This window comes from Nasonia vitripennis, chromosome 1 (assembly GCF_009193385.2).
Source record: "Nasonia vitripennis strain AsymCx chromosome 1, Nvit_psr_1.1, whole genome shotgun sequence".
In the NCBI taxonomy this organism is placed as follows: Eukaryota; Metazoa; Arthropoda; class Insecta; order Hymenoptera; family Pteromalidae; genus Nasonia; species Nasonia vitripennis.
Genome location: NC_045757.1, coordinates 22550540 through 22568860, shown reverse-complemented (window position 1 = coordinate 22568860; position 18321 = coordinate 22550540). Strand labels below are relative to the sequence as shown.

Sequence of the window (18321 nt, the reverse complement as noted above, 5' to 3'; positions counted from 1 at the left end):
ACTTTTATTTTCATCGAGTCGACTAAACCAAGCGTACCGGGTCTTCGAAAAAGACTATCAATCTTGTTTATGGAAGTTTAAGTAGTTAACTGTATTAAGAAATTTTCTAAGCAATCAGAAAAATGTATCTCATTGTTTTTATTTCTTAATGGTCAGATTTTCAGTTAATCATTCATTCATTATACCGAGTACAAAGATTGTTTGACCTTTGATTGACTTTCAAGCGAGCTGTAATCGCATTTTTTGAACTTTCTCGGCAATCGAGATAAATAGGTCAGGTTCATTTTTCGCTCACTTTTGACTTCCGGGATCCCGCAGTCGTGCTCGAGCAACCGATCCTTGACCAGCCAGAGTCGATCTCACGAATGAATACCTCTAGTAAAAAGCCACGCAATCTTAAACTTAGCGTCCAATCTGTCGATTTTCTCACATCATTTTCAGCCGCGGCAATGAAAAAGCGCATCTACTTTACACCCCCGCGACGAAGCCGCGTGAGCCTGCAGAGTTATAGTATATATACATGCAGGCGGCATCGTGCGCGCGGGTTATATATAGTATAATATCGAATATCCTCGAGCCCGCAGCTCCTTATCGAGGGCAGCCGTCGCATCGCATCCATCCCCGAGCTCGATAAAAGCGCAATCTCGTACACGCAGTAAACTCGGGGGGAGAAAAAAAACAGCCAGGCCGGCGAGCTTGCCTCGCGCGCTTGTCGTCGTCGCACCTGTCCGCCGGCGAGTGACACGGCCGCTCGCGAAATATAGCGAGCACGGAGAGAGCGCTTTGAAGACCGTTCCTCTACAAGTATATTATATTGTAGTTGTCTTTCTCTTCGTCCGAAGCGGTGGCCAGTCGTCGACCTCGATCGGCGCAACGGCGGGGGCCCCTTTCACTTGAAAAAGCCGCGCGCGAGCGAGAGAGCCTTTCCGGACTCGCTTTTCGAGCCGCTGAGGCTCTCCCGCGGCGCAGTTCCACACCGGACACGTCGCGAGTAGCGAGCGAGCTCTTTTCCTTTCGACGCCGCTGACTGTGGTTTCGCCACTTTCCAACTGGGCATCCACTGCTGCTGCTGCTGCTGCTGCTCGTCTAGTCGGTTTCGATTTCCTCTGCTCCGAGTACCCACGCAGCCGCTTGCTCTGGGTGCTTTTTCCCTTGGTGCAGGGCAGAGCTGGAGCTGCAGACTCCCGATTGCATCGTCGTATACGCGGGATGAACGACCGCGGAGGCGGCTAGCGCCGGCGCGCGCTGATTTCACTTTCAAAGAACCAAAGTTTCGGATACGTTGGCCTTTTTCCTCCAACTCGGGCTGCCGGCTGCTGCGCTGCAAAGACATTCGAGCACTGCGGAGGACACTGCGGCTCGCACGTGGGGCGCTGCTATACCTTATTCATAGGCGTCATCAAAGTACGCACGCGGTGAGTACTTATAAAATCTTCGTACGATAATCTTTATAATATAAACGCTTTCTCCGCCGGAAACGCGTACAAAAGTTCGCGGCGTCTCAAAGACTCGGCCCGCTATAAGTAAGAGTGAATTATTAGCGTTCTCGGATGAAAATAGTTTCTGCGCGTTGCATCGGGTAAGTAAAAGTGAAATCAAAATTATGAGAAATGCGGAGAACGAGAACTTAGCTATGCTGATGCGTAACTGAGAAACGCGATAAAAGTGAGCTAGAGTCGCTCGAGGCTCTCTTTTTGCTTTCTGCGCGAGATATCCATAGAATATTTGCATATCGCGGTCGGCTTCTTTTGTCGATGAAATGTAAATTCTACCTTGCTGTACGTAAAGAGAGGCGCTCCATATACCTGTTCTGCGAATTATGTGTCATTGGGATGCGTCAATTGTACAAGTACAATTACAAGAAGGTTCCGCGCGCACAGTATGCGAAATTGTACAAATGTAATGCTGCATAATATTGTATATTTATGTAATGATGACATCAAAGTCATTGGGAATCGAGATGGTTAAATTGTGTGTCTGAGTTACGAAAACGAAAATTTTAATTTAAATTTGACCATACCTAGCGCATGTATTTACCATTACTCTAGCAACATGTTTATAAATTAGAAAGTAATTTTGCACTATAACACGAAATCACATCTGAATATACACCTCCTCTCTAACTGATAGCCAAAATGACAAGTCCACTTTTCGCGAAAATCGCGAGTAACATGGATAATCAGTAACATCGATTGCTCTGCAATTAGACTTGCAATGCGCGTTCCGTGGGCGAGAATCCCAGTATAGGCAAGTCTATTATAAAGTTCCCGACATAAAGACATAACTCGATGCTTTCACATAGCGCATTGTATAGTGGATATGTATATTAAATGTGTCAATCGACCCATATCGCATCGCGCCCCATCTCGTTTCGTTTGCTCTGATCTTACAAGTTTGATGAACATAGAAACCTGCATGCCAGCTACATTTTCAATTAAAATGTCAAATTGTCGGTATATCGTCAAACAATGAGTTTTCTTTGACAATACGCAGGACAGCTGATTTTCCAATTAGCTTACAATATCGTCGCTCTATACGAAGACTAGCACAGTTCAAATTTTCCACCAAGAGTATGTATAGCACAGCTTACTTGACGCTCGCTAGACCATCACGACTCACACGCGTTTGCCGCGAAGAACAGCCCAACTCGATCGCTGCCCGATTCAACTATGCAAGCCGATAAACTGTCGTAATCTCTTAATTTGTCCCATCAGTATTCAAAGTTTTTCATCTCGCGGATTGGAATTAGAAAAAGTCGCATCCAACAGCAATATACTCACTGCAATATACTCACTGCAATATAACCTGAATACCGCAGTCCGTCAAAGCGCCTCTCGATGAAAAAGCCTCCTGTGTCCTCCTCCTTTCGAAAAAAAAATATATACATACACGTTTAAATTCCCGCGTGTATCCTCGAAACGCAGGAAAAAAACAAGTCTTCTGTAAGCGCTAAGTGACGCAACTTGTTGCAGGTCGCGCAGAGCCGAGGGAGAAGAAGCCATGGTGTCTCGCCGGCCGACGTAATCTCGCGCGCTCAGTCCAGAATCTGCCGCCGTCAGGATGCCGTCTTCGAACGCGAAGGCCGTGGCTCTGGCCGCTCTGCTGCTGCTCCTCGGACACTGTGAGTAATTAGCAAGCCTACGTATAGCATTATACATGCCGATTGGCCGGGCCCGCGTGGCCGGTTTTTTCTTCACTTTTCGGCCGCGGCCTTCGCCTACTTAGACTTACGATGGACGAGTCGCACGCATTGAGAGATCATCGGCTGCTCTCGCGTGCGATGTATAACTTGCTCCGGCCGACACGGTTTTCACTTTCTGCCGACGCGCTCGCGTGATCTATGCACGCGTGGCGGCCCAGCGGCTCATCGCACTACTGCTGTAATTTCGTATCCGCTGGACGGGACTGTTACTCGTTGCATAATCAGCGAGAGACGTTATTTATGCCGCTCTTTTGTGCGCTTTCGCGGTTGAATAGCTGACTAAATGCCGCCTAGCTGATCGTTCTATTTCCAGAAGCACGAACGAGCATTTGGAAGAAAGAGATGCGATTACAATCTGTAACTACTTCTGTCCGCGTGTTTTTTCTTTCTTTCTCGAATACTTATTGGACTATATATTTAACTTGAAAAATTATAGCTAGAATTTAATTAAAAGATATTCAATATCACATCAAATTTGATCCATTACAGGTGCCAATAGCCTGATTATTCCTGAAGAACTTCCGACCATCCTCTCGCTTATATACTCGAATATTCCACCAATCAAGAAAGGTACGTTGAACAAATTTTGTTCTGTCACTTGTGAGCCTTGTTAAAAGAACAAATTTCGTCTCGAGGTCCTTTCAAACGCTTGACTTGCTTTCACGTGTAATAATCATGCTCTCAGCTCATCAACACATAAGTAGTAATATGAAAAGCAGAAACTTTTAGCAACTTTGATTCACGAAATCTTGCAACACTCGCTTAGTACAAGGTGCTAAAACGGGCCTGCTCCTTTCTCTTTGAATTTCATTACATTCCATCTGTTCGTCTCTGTCATTTCAGGAACCGACTCGAGGCTTGGCCTTGGTTTTAGACTCGGCGAGCACGCCGACTTTCAAGTTCTCCTTGAACTTGGACCGCAAAAAGAAACCGATCCCATCGGCAATGATGTCGATTCGAAGAGGAAAAGAGCCGTAAGAATTGATGCAATTTTTTTATTAAACATTAACTTTAACGTTGAATTTAATGAATTTTTCTCTACACACAGGCGACGATGATAGCGGCCATGAGAGGTGATCTCGGCCCTTGGGCCCAAGCTGTAGCTAAATACCAAATGGAGCAAAAAATCAAAAAGGTTCTGGAAAAATACAAGTTGAGCCCTGAGAAGGCGTCCAAGTCCAAGGATTACGCGGATAAGAATACGGAAGACAAGGTTCGTTTTGACGAGGCTGTGATTTCACCTTCATTTTGATAATGAGCACGCGCACGCATACATTACAACGAATAACTTGTTCACAGAGTGAAGGAAACGAGTGGCTTTCAAAATGGAGTCAAGGTCTGGAAGTGAACCCAGACAGCCCAGCACCTGTGCCAGAATACACTTCTACTCGCAAAAACTTGTCTCACGTCAATCGTATGAGAGTAGTGAATGTCCCGAGTACCAGTGATAGCCAAAAAGACAGTGCGAAAAGTGATTTGGACATTCTGAGGCAGCTCTTTGGAAATAATACAAACGAGGCGAAAAGTGCGTAGTAATCCTTGGATCGATATCTATGTAAACCGAGCGATAAGCTTGCTCACATGCCAATAGTTACCAGTTACTTTTATATTTTTGTTATATGTATATATGTGTCTATTTAAAATAATATTACTAATAATACACACGTTTGTTTGCAAAATCTAGTTTACATTTATTATTATGTACTTGACAAACAGTTAATATTTATTTTGGATCAACCGAATACTTTTTAAGAATAATAAGCTAATGCTAAATTTCTTTCACATGAAATGCATCATGGTAATATCATATGGTAAAAAAGAAATTAATAAACTTACGACGCACACGCATGTAAATGCTAAAGACTAGATGGCAAGGCATGAAGTTTCAAAAATAACCAGATAATTTATGCCGAATACAGCGTCCGCGACGAATTGCAACCGCAGAATTGCTGCGTAATATTAGTAAGTAGACTGTGGTGAAAAAAAAGAAAAGAAAAGAAAAGAAAACGTGAAGCTAAGCGAATTTCAGTTATAAATTCCATTAACTGACAACGTTTGATCTATCCATTGTCTATGCTGCGCGACACTCGCGTAAACCGCAGGTGTATTACTGCCACAGCCGATGCCCCAGGAGACTATTCCAGACTAAAACAAATAAATGACGTTATGATACAAATAATATAAAACATACGGGACAGCGTTTTCAGTCACATAATCTACCGGGCATTCACCTGGATAAATCTGCCGGACTGATCTTGACAAACCAAGGGTCCTCCGCCATCTTTGTAACAAGTGTCCTTACTCGCTTCGCCTCCAGCGCATATGAAACTGGGATGCAATTGGAAAAACTGGCCCAACCTCGTGGCTCTCAGGCGAGTTTGACAACTAGCATTATCGATGATGGGCAGGTCTACTTTGCGCAGAATCGTTTGATACGCGCCACCGTCGCCTAGACCGAGTAACGGCAATTATTAGAATCTGCTAATCTGCATTGACGGGCGGAAATGAAATATTCCTGAATTACCGAAAGCGCTGCGGCCCCAACCAGAAGCGTAGCAGATAGTTCCTGCAGCAAAAACTTGTCCCTGCGTTGGAAGACACACGGGCCTAACGTTGATGGCGTAGGTCAGGGGCCTCTGCAAGATGACGAGGGCAACATCGTGGTAGAGACCTCCGCCGAAGAACTGGGGGTGAACAACGATTCGCTGCGCGGGAACCTCTTGGAAGGGCAGCGGCTCGTTCGCGCTCTGCGTGTTCCACTCGCCAACGCGTGCTACCAAACTTCCAGGATCACAGCTTCGCAAGGAAATAAATTTGAGGATTAAAATTTCGATAAAAATTTCTTCTAAGCACACTCGTGATCGCGAGGCAATGAAGCTCTAGTTCTAAAAGTGACGTGTTGCATGATCCTTGTGACATGCGGTCGACAATGCGTGCGCGAATGCACTTTAGTCGTGAGCTAAAAAGGATGTATAATAAATGAGTGGTGTACCTACATTCGGGCGAAGGCGAGGAAATTTTTACGTTTTCTATACAAAATAGAAAGTTGGACAAACTGTTAATAATTGTTCGACTCGAGACTTGTAAGAAGCCGCTCTTTGATTGTCCATACGCACCTTACGACGCAATGAGCAGCCGTGAGAATTGTCCTGCTGTTGATGAGTGAGCCGCCGCATTGGAAAACGTCGCTGCTTGCAGCTTTGCGTATCAGGAGAAGCGACATCCAGGGGAATTCCGCAAAGTACGCAGTGCCGGCTACTTGCTGAGCTGTGAAATAATGAAGATAATGAAGAACAACGCTGTTTCAAGGATTCCGTGTACCTACTTAATTATTGCGCAGCTGCTTATTGTCCTTTTTATTCTCGGTAGAAAAATCGCTTCTTACCGAGGCTGGCGTAGCGCGCGTCTCTCGATCCGCAAGCGGCCGGGGTCTGCTGCCCGGTGACGACCGGCAGTGGATTTACGTAGACGGGGTTCTGCCCGGTAGAAATACCGATGACGAGCTCGGTCCGCTCTCGGTTGAGCAGCCGGCAGCAAACCAAGGTGGCACTGGAGCATGGCCCGAAGCGCGGATCTATGGCCCCCACGCCGTCGTAGGTCACCGCGTTGCCTTCGGCGCACTGGTTCGCAGCTATGCACGTGCAAGCGTTCGCCGTGCCAGGGTTCTTGATGTCGCCCGCGATTATGTTGCTGGACGCCACGGTCTGCGTCTGCGATACGACCGGGTTAGCCTGGGCCAGCGGACAGCACATGGAGTTCGGAGCGGAGCAGGTGCCGACCGGCTGGCCCTGACGTCCGAGTATGAGTCTGGGATCGATGTTGCCGACAGCCGTGATCGGAAAGTAGCCTACGTTGCAGGCGGTCAGCAGCACGCAGAGGCAGCTCTGGCCGATAACTATCGGCGGGAGGGTGACCACTGGCGCCGCGGTCACGGGGACCGGTAGCGTGAACGGCGGAAAGGTCGGGCCGGGCGTCGGCTTCTGCACTGGCAGTTGGGCTGGAAAAGAAAATAATCCATGCTCTTCCGCAGTTGCACAAATATTACAAGTACGTTTTTTCACCGATCTCTCCGCCTACCAGGCGCGTAATTGCAGCACACGAAAGCTCCGATGCAGGTGTTGGCGAGCTGCTGGCGCGGATTTATGATGCCGGTGCCGTCGACGATGCCGCCGCTGCCGTGGAGAGCGCACTGGTAGACGGGCACGCAGCTGCAGTAAAGGATCTGCTGCGGGGCTGCGACGGTCGTGGGCATCGTCGTCGGAGGCCTGGTCGTCGGCGGCGTAGTGGGTATCGTTACCGGGGGTCGTCGAGTCGTGGTCGTCGGAGGAGTCGTCGGAGGAGTCGTCGGAGGAGTCGTCGGAGGAGTCGTCGGTATCGTCAGCGGAGGACGTCGAGTCGTGGTCGTCGTGGTCGTCGGAGGAGTCGTCGGAGGAGTCGTCGGAGGAGTCGTCGGTATCGTCACCGGAGGCCGTCGAGTCGTGGTCGTCGTGGTCGTCGGCAAAACCACAACGGTGCTCGCACGCAAAAAGCAGCAGACTTCGAGATCGCCGGTGCACCGCCGGTAGCTGAAATATAAGAATTCGACTTAGTCGTACTGCGACCGCGCTTTCGGAGGATAGAGCTTGCGACTTTTTCTCACCGGACATCGATGACACCGGTCCCGTCGCTGATGATGCTGTTGTTGCTGTCGCAGAGATAAAAAGGCACGCAGAGGCAGCCAAGAAAGGGCGGCGAGGTCGTGGGGATCCGGTCGAGCTGGTGCAGCTTGTAGAGCTTCTGCTTGAGCAGGTGCAGCAGGAGCAGAGTCCTGCCGACGGGCACCTCCTGTGCCGTGCCGTTGCCCTGGAGCTCGGTGGCGATCTGCTCGGCGCTCATCTCGTCCCCGACGTCCATGACGGCGCTCAGACAGGAGCAGAGCGTTGCCGCGAGGAGGAGGTGCGCGTTGAGCCTGGGCAACATGCCGATGCTGCTGCGCACCGTAAGCGCGTCCCGGCGAGAATGAATCTCTGGAGGCGCATGCGGCTCTGCGTCCAGCGTCGCTCGGGAATCCCCGGATTATCGCCTGACCTGCGCCCGTGGGCTGTACTCCATTGCCGTAGGCCCGTAGTGTGGAAATCGTCTGGTCGGGAGGGAAGAGGATAAGGATCGTGATTTTGTCACAGTCGTCTACTTCCGTGAATGCGAGCGCAGGTGTGAAACCAGTGTTTGGCAGTTAACGCGAGCCACCGAGCGTGACTAGCGCGTCGCGCATTGCTCATGCGAATGCCACCTCTGCCGCTCAATCAGATTGGACACAGAGATTTTCTCTGTTTTCGCAAAAATTACGTCTCTGCTTTTTTGAGCAACAAATTTTCTAGTTCTACTTCGCCGTTGCCGTTGCGTTACTATTGTTTATCGCTGAACTTTGTTATACTGGCATTGTTGTGCCAGAGGGTCCGTCCGGTATAAAAAGCGCAAAAGAATAAAAATTATATCAGCTTATTTTATACTTTTGTGAAATTAATTGCGTGACTCGCATTTTTCATGTATGCGATACAAAAAGTAAATTCAATTGGGAAAGTCAATTGCGGAGCGAAGGACGAAGTTATGGACGTTACGTTTCAATTCTGTGGAAGAACCCGAACGAGTGACCCACATTACTTACGATCAGTTTACGCAGGTCGGCGTTCGTATTGCACAATATAGAAGAAAATTACGAAAAAGCACACTTTTAACAAGTGGATCTTTTCAAATCCTGACGTCCATGGAAAACGCGTGATTCATTTCCCATTTAAATGATATTGCACTGTGGTATTTCCGGTATGAATTACTGTTGACCTAATAGAAAAGCGTTTCTATTTTTTACGGCAGCTTCAGAATGCTAGACATTGTTACATTTTCTAGGATCACGCCCTACTGCTGTCTCAACCATGATTCGTTTACAAAATTCAATATTATTCAGATTCCGGTGAAATAATCAGACGTTCTAACTTTCGCAGTTCACCGGCACGACTGCGACAACAGACTGGCGCACAATTTTTACCTTATGCGAGTACGAGGTAATGTATTTATACGCATCTTCTGTTTCCGTGCAGTATATAGTGGTCACGCGAACTTTTACATTTATTACAAACACACAGATCATCATTATTAAGACAAGTGTTAAATTTATAAAAAAAGATTTGAACTAATCTATCGTAAATACATGTTGAGCGTTTTGGGAAACTATCAATCAACAATTATTAATCTATGAAATGTAAAGTTGATATGTGCGATAGAAACAAACATGGCGTTAAAATTAATCTACTTTCTCCTTCGTACAAATCATAATCGAAAAAAAAATCTATTTACTTGAACCTAATCGTGCCATTTTCCAAAATGCAATCTGATTTTGTCATTGTTAAACGTAAAAATTTTCATTAAATTTTGAAACAAGTAATTGATATTATAATAGGTTCTCTTTATAAATATCCAAGATTTATTTAATATATTTAATGTTAATTTACTTGACAATTATGGACCAGTAGTAAAAATATTCTTTGAATTATTTTTACCAAACGTCATACAGCAGCTTTCATAACGCAATAATATCGAAAGTGAGGTAAATTGTTCATGCATAACGGAAAGTTGAATTAAAAATAGGTTCACTCATTAGTTACATTCCTTGCATTGCAGTCATTTTAACAAGTCGACAAAACTCCATATGTTCCACGGACAATGACCAGATTGTTATAAAATTGTAAAAGCTTGTTCCCGTACACAAAGCACGTAAATATTACGAAATCAGAATTAGTACGGTAGAAAAACTTAAAAAAATTCTATACAACAGTCAACTTATATAATTCCATTCATTTTATTTGACAATTCTTGATTACACAAAAGGACACAATGGAATATATTAATAATACATCGATATAAAATTAAGTTCAGAAAATATCGCAATACTCACAAAAGTGAAAATGCTATTTTGGCGAAAGTAATTTTCTTTTCTAAATTGATGTATTGTGGAAAGAATGATATAAAATACTCCAGAAAAATGTATATAAAAGAACACGAAACTAAAGATAAAATAAAAAAGATATCAACTGACATACTCACAATACAGAATTTTTAATTCAGATAAGATAATTACTTTCGATGAGTACGCACCTGGCCTTAACACTAATAAACATACAATAATAAATTTATTCTCTCGTAAAATGGCGCATATTTAAACATGAACTGTGCTTCTATAACAAATTTACAATCATGAAAAAAGCTTACATTTTAGATTTTTTAATCTAACGAGAAAATGATATTACTGCATAGTACATATTATTCAAAATAGCAAATCATATAATAAAAGAATCTTAAGTATAAAAACTTTATAAGTGTTAGTCGATGTTACTGTAAATATTTTAACGAACTGAATTGAAGTAAATTGAACCAAAATGCAAAAAATGTATCAGGAAGCTTACAAGAAACGTCACTGTTTTAAAACCTGATAAAAACATATTATTCTGAATAATATATTCAACTCTTCGTGATTTTAAATTTTCATTTGCATTTTATTTAATGAAGCTCATTAAAAGTTTTCAATAAAAAAATACCTAATTTTACAGTAATAATACGCCAATTAAATTTGAGAATAAGCAATAGTTGTACTTTTATTTATGAAACAAAAAGGCATCATACATTATAGTTGTATTTAGAGTAGTACGCCAATTATTACGCCAATTATATAGAATGTAATACCTTTTCATTTATAAAAATAGTAGCAACCATCAATTATCTCCATTGAATTTGAATATTAGTTCAATAAAAATGTGATATTTATTGAAAAACTACAATTCAAAAAGTTCGTTAAAACATTAATAAGTTTATCTTGATTCGATATTCTAAACTTAAATGTAAAAATTTATTAAAATAATCTTGCATAGAGACTGATTCTATGTAACCAAACATTCAAATAATCATGTATTATTTTTATATTTATTATAATTATCAACCAATTGAAATACGATCGTCTCAATGTAACGTCGCAAATTAAGTGCGCTGTAAATTATTCTTATATACATATTAATTTATTTTTAAAGAACGAAAAATCATTGAAAATTAATTTAACGATACACAAAATTAGTATGTTGACAAAAAGCAAGTTGATTAATTGAAAATTGATTTGTTGGATTTAATTTTCAAAATGAGTTGATCAAGTATTATTTTTAAAAACAACGCTCAAAATATTTGATTTGGAACAATTAATTTCAATTGAAAAATTGATTTGCATTTTGACATTTTATCAATATTCGACTTCATTGAGACTCAAAAATCTTTGCATATTTTCAATTAATCCTGGTATAAAATGTCATGTTTCAATTATTTAGAAGTTGATGCTTTATTATTATTATTATTATTTTTTTAATCAATGACAGTGAATTAAAATATTCATATGTTCAATTTTTTATGAAATGAAACATTAAAATGCGACGCTCATTACAGCGGGTACTACTAATAAGATCTTAACATAGAAAACATATTAATAACGACTTGCAAATACGACGATCTAAATTAAAATAAATAATTTATAATTTTATAATGTAATCCTGAATTTAGATCGTTAATCAAGATATCTCTTGCAAAACCTAAACAGGGCTTAAATTATCATTAGTAGTTATGCGAAAATAAACGCTATTCTTTATGCTCAAGATTTGTCAACCTTTGATCGAGCTTATTCAGCATAGTAATCCATATATTTTATTGAAAATATACTGTACTAGTTGGAAGTACTCTATGAAAATCACTAAAAAAACAGTCGTTTTTTATAGATATACAAAATGGCTACAACTTTGGTAACGTGATAAAATCTCATTCTGCCTATCATAATATCCTTTTTTGTCCATCATAGACCTTTGTACTTTTTCTCGTAATTTTTCAAAACGTTCTTTGAACGAAAACTTATTTTACAACGTTCTTGGCTATAGAGAAGTCAAATGCTTTGACAGAAAAAGCGAGTTCTAGCAATGAATCTCAACGTTCAGTTTCCATAGCTAATTATACATCAATACAACAAAAATTATTTTAAGCTATAGCCTCAAAAGGAACCTTCATAATGCATTGATGAATCACTGCTTGAACATTGCCAATGCGTATGCATCTCTAAAGCTTTAAATAAGCATTTTTATGCTCTATAGTTTAGTTTCGTTTGACTTTAGTCAAAAATCACTCATCGAATAAAAAGTTCGATGCATCATTTTCATTTATAACAATTGACAATCACAATCATGTCATGGATCAAAAAACGAAAATGCGCTTTTTTGTAAAAAATTCTTAGCTTTGTCTTGATTTAACTTACTTGCTAATATAGTCACTTATAAATTATCGTATCAAAATTTGAAAATTGTTTTCAACTACGAGTACGTAAATCTAACTCCTACTTCCAGGCGTTGATTAAGGCATTTAAGAATTCTGTTTTATTTATAAAACATGATGAACTGGGTTTAACTATATAGTATATAAAAATCGTAGCTATATACAAATGATTTATAAATCTTAGAGAAAAGATTTGTAAAGCTAATGTTAGAAATATAAGAAAATTATATTCATGCATGCCAAAATTAAGATAAAGAATTCCATTTGTTTCCTCCTACAAATAAAGAATCCTTTCTATATTTTAACATTGGCTTTGTCTTTTCAGCTTTTCGATGATTCACATACAAATCGAAATTCCTAGCAGCAACGGCTACAAATTTACTTGTAAATTTGCCTTCTTGATTAGGCGGACAGTTAACCTGTTTCTACTTTTTTTGGATACACCTATATCTTACATTTTATGGTGCATCCAGAATCTATGGTAACTTACATGATTTACTTTGAACGACGTCGGCCAGTCGAGTTCCTTAAAGTCTTCAATGTGTTCATCGATGCCAACGAATGTGTCTGCTTGTTTGCTGGGCAATACTTTATCGTGTGAGCAGCATCCCCATTAGCACCACAAATAGGACACGTGTAGTTCCTAGAGTCAAAAAACATTCAAATTTTATTGCATATTATTTGATGAACAAAAATATAAATAAACTTGGCACAAACAACTGACATTGAATTATGCATACCTTAAGATAGGACAAAGAATCTTGCCATCGGCATCTTTCAACAAGTGCTTCTTATAAATCTTAATATCTTCCCCATTATTTTTGCAGAATACGCACTCATTCGGAAGTGGCTTCTTATTCTTCTTCTTACTGGGTTGAGCCGGTACGATCACTTCATCTGGATCTGGACAATATTCGTAATCACGACCGTTGTGCTTGAACTCTTCCCAGACGTCATCAGCTATTAAAAAAAATAAAACGTAAGCATACATAGAGTTTTCATTATTTTCCATGCAATCGTGGTTGATCAGTTATTTGATTCGAAAATTGTCTGCTCCCCAACCAATAATCGGTGACAGAATAAATATTGCCGATCGTAAAAGTATAAAAGGGATGCAAAAACAATGACGCCATTCATCCATGTAGGAAATAAGTGTTAGCTCGAATCCTGCATCCCGCCCAATTTCTCATTGTGAAGTGTTTGACGACTCTCGTCGTCGATACTTGAGAGACCACACGTTGGTCGATCGGTAAATCACGCGTACGACAGAAAGCAATAAAATTCGAGCTTGGCGTCGAGACTCGAGGGTCGTTGAAAATTTTTCATCTACACTTAACAGGCCTAGGGAAAATAGTCAAGAACGCACGAAATAGCAGTGAAAGAGAGCGGAATATTTTTTTAATTGCCAAGACGTATAGCTACTTCCGAGTAAGCGTTCACACGCCTATTGTTCTACTATAAATACTCGAGCGGTTAATTTGTTAAAATATGCATGTGAAATGTTGATTTTGCCGACTTAGTTAATTTTGAATTCAAGACAGCTTTTCTATTCGAAAGTCACAGATTTTTAGATCGAAATTTTAAGTAGCCTGCGGTACAGAAAGCGGGATTGAGCGTAACAGTTTTCGATCCTCGGCCGGCGCTGCCCTTGTTCTTGGGCGATAGGCACCCGAAATGTAAACATACGCGACGTCATCGCCGCACTACTTCGACTCAGCTAAACATTTTGTCGCATTCTCGATTGCAGCTTGGTTGGGCTCCGCACGCTCAAGTTCAAGGCTTATATAATGGGAGCCGATACATTTTAAAAAATATGTGCTTTTTAGGATGCGTCGCAAACCCAAAGTGACTTTGTCACATTGACGTCGTATTATTTTAGAAAATACTAGTTAATACCGAAGTACAGCAGTGGCTCTTGCTCTATTGACAAGAATACCCGACCTCTGAATTATTTCAGAAGATAAAAAAGCAAAGTCTACCTAACAAGCAGTCAAAATGGTTCAGTTTATGCTAAATTTGCTTTGTAAAAATCCACGACGGATTCTTCGTTCCTCACGCCATAGCGAACTTGTCGCTGCGCATCAAATTCGTATAGCGATTACAATGAATGTACATTCCTTCATGTGCAAGGGTAAATGCGTATAAATAATGTTTGTTCCGATAAGCTTTTAATTTGGTAAAACTAATTTTTAGAAGACGAGAATGTAAAATTTGGCCCTTTTCCGTTGAAATTCGATTTCAAAAGGCCTAATGGTAAATCTAGAATGGAATCAGTGAACTCTGGATCTATACTGCGCCAGCACGTATCCGTACATACAACGACATACTGAGCCGAACGAAACGGGATACTTTTATTTATGCGAATTGATAAACAAAAAAAAGAGTAGTCGGAAAGATATATCAGAACGTAAAGGATTTGGCCGATACTTGAGAAGAGGCGCGTGAGTCTAAAATTTGAACGCTCATATGGATTGCGAGATAAAGTTACTCGAAAGTCCATTACACTGGCATCAGACAGCTATATTGCGAAGCGGCGAGTAAAAACAGAGAGGCTCGTCCCAGGAAAATAAGCGGGGAGAGATTTCCTTTTCTTGGAATCGCGTACGCTGCCGATTTTCGTTGTTGGCATACACACGGAGCCGTACAGACACACGAGTAGAAACAAAGGGGGAGAGAGAAGGTGAGCGCGTTCTCGAGGCGGCACGCACGGGCCCGGCTCAAAGTCCGAGCGAAACGTTTGTTTTGATCCGCGGCGACGCGGAGAGCGAGAGAGCGAGAGAGCGAGACAGAGAGACAAGGAGCCGCGCCGCTCTTGTTCGCTAATCTGCATCGGCGCGCGTGCGAGGGGGGCGACGAGCGTCTTTTGGATGTTAACTCGCTCGCCGATGTGTCGGCGATTTCGCTTTATACACCACCTATGAACTCGGCGAGCTAGGAAAATAGAGAAAAGCCGCGGACTTTTGGTCGTATTTTCACTGTGTACTCGCGATAAGACACCGTGACCGCGACTCGATAATGCCAAACTTAAGAAGCGAGTTTAAAAGGAAGAGTCTGTATAAATATTGTTTACATACAATCGAGCAAGGTGTAGATCGAGGAGCGATACATCAGTTCGGTCACTAGAGAAAAATGATCAACAGTGTAGGTGAACTTGGATGTTTACTGTGCCGAATCCACGGAACTGAGTAACGATGGCATAGTGGACGGACGTACTTTCGAATTATGCCGAATGAACGAATGCGTATCTACGCTAAAGGAAAGGCGATAAACGACAGCGGCAAGCGAGCTTACGATCGACAATGGAAGCCACGGCGGCGGCTGCTGCCGAAAAAACGCGAGAGAGAGAAAAAAAAGACGTGTACTTACTCGCAAATGCGACGGGCGCGTGGCTGACGCGGAAGTCGACGAAGAGCCTGTTGAGCTCGTCCTCGAGGCTGGGGTTGAGCGGAAACAGCATGTTCGGCTGGCTCTTTTGGCCATAGTACTGCGGCATGGGGATCGGCATGCTCAAAACTCGCGCCATGGCGATGGACTTCTTATTCCTTCTTCGACAGAAGCTCGTGTCGCTGCGGCCTATCTTCGGGCTGAGGCTCCGTACCTGGAGCAGCGTTGCGAGGAGACGACCAACTGCTGCGCGCAGATCCTTCCTCGGGCGTCCTCTTGCTCGACCAACGGGAAAACTGCGCGTATGTACAGGTGATCGGCGAGTGATTCGGAGGGAGAGTCCTTCGAAGATCGGCCGCTGCTGCTGAGGCTGGATAAAGCGACGACGGCTCCGTCGGCGTCTGAGTTGTTACGATAGCGAAACGAAACTGACTGCTGACTACTGACTACTGACTACTGATACTGGGTCCTTCGCGCTCGAATCGAACTGCTCCAAGTTCGCGGGAGTAATGTCACCTTCGGGCAGTTCGAGCGAGCAGCGGCCGCGGCCGGCCGGCGAGGGCGCGTCGACGTCTTGAGTGGAAGGGGTGCCGGGGACGGGGCCAATGACAGGAGCGAAGCGAACAGCGCCGAAGGCGGTCGCCGCTCACGCACGGCCACTGCCGGGGAGAAGCTTGACGAGACTCGCCCGCTGCCTGCTTGCCTGCTTCTCCCCCCTTGCGTGCGAAGATGTGCGCGCTGCTGCTGGATTTTTCCGCGACCGGCACGGAAAATCTCTTTATTCTCTCTTACGCGTAGATGCATGCATGGAAGCGCATATATACTTGTACTTATACCTGATGCGCGCTGAACTGTTGTTGGCAGTCGGGAAAGGTATGAAAAATACTCTCTCAGGTTTCAAGGGCTTCGGTTCTGCTGATTGCAGGTGTTTCTAAGCCGCCAGTCTGTGTATACATACAAAGTATGTATGTACATACGTATGGTGAGGCTCACTTGTATAACTCTATAGCCACTTTCGCTTTGTGCGCCTATAAGAGAGATGAATATTTAGATTTAACATAGCAAGATTAAGTTTTTAAACTGCGTGTTTTGAATTTTCAAGTCTTCTTATTTCGGTATTGTCCCGACTGCACCGGGCAACCAAAGTCAGATAAAAAGATGTCTTTTTGTATTTTTTTCTTTCTAATATCTTTTAGAGAAAATCGACTACTTTTCTTGAAGTCCATTTACTCGCCAATTTATAGAGATTGAATTAATTTTTTGTATTGCTTGCAATTATTTTTGATTATCGCTCGCCTCCCCGCAAAAAATATCTGACTTACGACTTAGTAGCTAAGTAGAATGCTAAACGTCGAAACCTTTAAAAACAATCACGGCGGTATAGAGTGACAATATGGTTCTTAAGCAGTTAAGCACTATTCACCATATACATGCACCATATAGATGCACGAAACCGTGAGGATGTTATCCCCAAATCACACCCTGAGAATAAATTCTTTGTCCTACAGGGGGCGCGATAACTTGAGTCTTGATAGTCTTGAGATGTCGGGATCTTTTTTTCGGGCTACACTCGCTAAGAAAACTCGAGGGTGAATATAAGTAGTACAAATTTTTTCTGCAAAAGAGGATTACATTAACAAGTATTGCAGGTTCATAGTAAAATACTACTGCACACGTGTTATCCTTGATGAATTATTTAAAATAATTGCAAAAATACTCTCTCTAAGCTTATAATCATCTCACACGGGAAAGCAAAGAAACACGCTCATACCATGAGACAATTCGATAATAAGTATATAAGTAAGTATAAGCGTTCTCAACCTTTTACGCGGGTAAGCCGATACGCCTATACATTACTCCTCCGCGCGACCCCGTACGCTTCCAAGACCGCAACTGCAAGCACATGCGAAACACGTGTTGAAGGATAGACGTGCGCACCTTTGCCTCGCCGTTATATTTCGCCGTGTGCGAGCCGCAAAAAGGGCCGGGAAATTCTCGAGCCAAGGGCTTTAAATGCTTTGACGCCCGTGCGCGGTATGCTTACTCATAATTCTTTTGCTTGTATATTTTCCTACACGTGTTTTGCTTCTCGTCCCGGCCCTTTCGCATTGCCGTTGGGACAGTGACGTTATTTCGGCTTCTCTTGCTCGACGACGTCCAGAGGCTTCAATTTTTTTTACGTCACTCAAAATGCGCACGCGTTTCCAGAGCTTTTTTTTCTTGTTTACGATCGAGGGCCGATTTTTTGAGAGGAAAGTCTGAGTTTCCGAGTCGTTCAAATATCTTTTTTTTATCGTTGCGTCCGAAGAATAAGCTGTTGTCGAACATTTCTTATGCTGCGTGATTTATGACTACGTCGCACACTATACTTCCATATTATATTTCCAAAGCATTATATATATATATAT

The 18321-nt window shown here is 42.7% G+C and overlaps 3 protein-coding genes across 3 annotated transcripts; 1 reads left to right on the top strand and 2 right to left on the bottom strand.

Moving 5' to 3' along the window:
• Positions 1–727: 727 nt before the first annotated feature.
• Positions 728–4883, top strand: LOC100115352. The gene is made up of 6 exons (XM_031926937.2): positions 728–1415; positions 2973–3121; positions 3692–3772; positions 4046–4176; positions 4251–4415; positions 4502–4883. Exons 2-6 carry the CDS (start codon positions 3061–3063, stop codon positions 4733–4735), a joined length of 672 nt encoding a protein of 223 aa, XP_031782797.1. The 5' UTR covers positions 728–1415; positions 2973–3060; the 3' UTR covers positions 4736–4883.
• Positions 4859–8243, bottom strand: LOC100116269 (inactive serine protease scarface). Its single transcript, XM_016987164.3, has 7 exons — positions 7842–8243; positions 7280–7767; positions 6588–7199; positions 6319–6469; positions 5727–5998; positions 5434–5651; positions 4859–5347 (listed from the first exon to the last, which is right to left on the bottom strand). Exons 1-7 carry the CDS (start codon positions 8159–8161, stop codon positions 5228–5230), a joined length of 2181 nt encoding a protein of 726 aa, XP_016842653.2. The 5' UTR covers positions 8162–8243; the 3' UTR covers positions 4859–5227.
• Positions 8244–12927: 4684 nt separating this feature from the next.
• Positions 12928–16065, bottom strand: nanos (protein). Its single transcript, NM_001134922.1, has 3 exons — positions 15896–16065; positions 13270–13489; positions 12928–13172 (listed from the first exon to the last, which is right to left on the bottom strand). The coding sequence occupies exons 1-3, from the start codon at positions 16050–16052 to the stop codon at positions 13025–13027; spliced, it is 525 nt and encodes a 174-aa protein (NP_001128394.1). The 5' UTR covers positions 16053–16065; the 3' UTR covers positions 12928–13024.
• Positions 16066–18321: the final 2256 nt, after the last annotated feature.

Excerpts from the sequence above, each read along its gene's own strand:
- LOC100116269 (XM_016987164.3), bottom strand. The coding sequence starts at position 8,161 with ATGTTGCCCAGGCTCAACGCGCACCTCCTCCTCGCGGCAACGCTCTGC. Across the intron at positions 5,999-6,318 it reads GCTGCTCATTGCGTCGTAAG|CTGTGATCCTGGAAGTTTGG; the intron begins GTGCGTATGGAC and ends TTCCTTGCGAAG. Across the intron at positions 5,348-5,433 it reads AGTCCGGCAGATTTATCCAG|TCTGGAATAGTCTCCTGGGG; the intron begins GTGAATGCCCGG and ends TATTTGTTTTAG.
- nanos (NM_001134922.1), bottom strand. The coding sequence starts at position 16,052 with ATGGCGCGAGTTTTGAGCATGCCGATCCCCATGCCGCAGTACTATGGC. Across the intron at positions 13,490-15,895 it reads CGCGCCCGTCGCATTTGCGA|CTGATGACGTCTGGGAAGAG; the intron begins GTAAGTACACGT and ends TTTTTTTAATAG. Across the intron at positions 13,173-13,269 it reads ATTCTTTGTCCTATCTTAAG|GAACTACACGTGTCCTATTT; the intron begins GTATGCATAATT and ends TTTTGACTCTAG.
- LOC100115352 (XM_031926937.2), top strand. The coding sequence starts at position 3,061 with ATGCCGTCTTCGAACGCGAAGGCCGTGGCTCTGGCCGCTCTGCTGCTG. Across the intron at positions 3,773-4,045 it reads TATTCCACCAATCAAGAAAG|GAACCGACTCGAGGCTTGGC; the intron begins GTACGTTGAACA and ends CTGTCATTTCAG. Across the intron at positions 4,177-4,250 it reads ATTCGAAGAGGAAAAGAGCC|GCGACGATGATAGCGGCCAT; the intron begins GTAAGAATTGAT and ends CTCTACACACAG.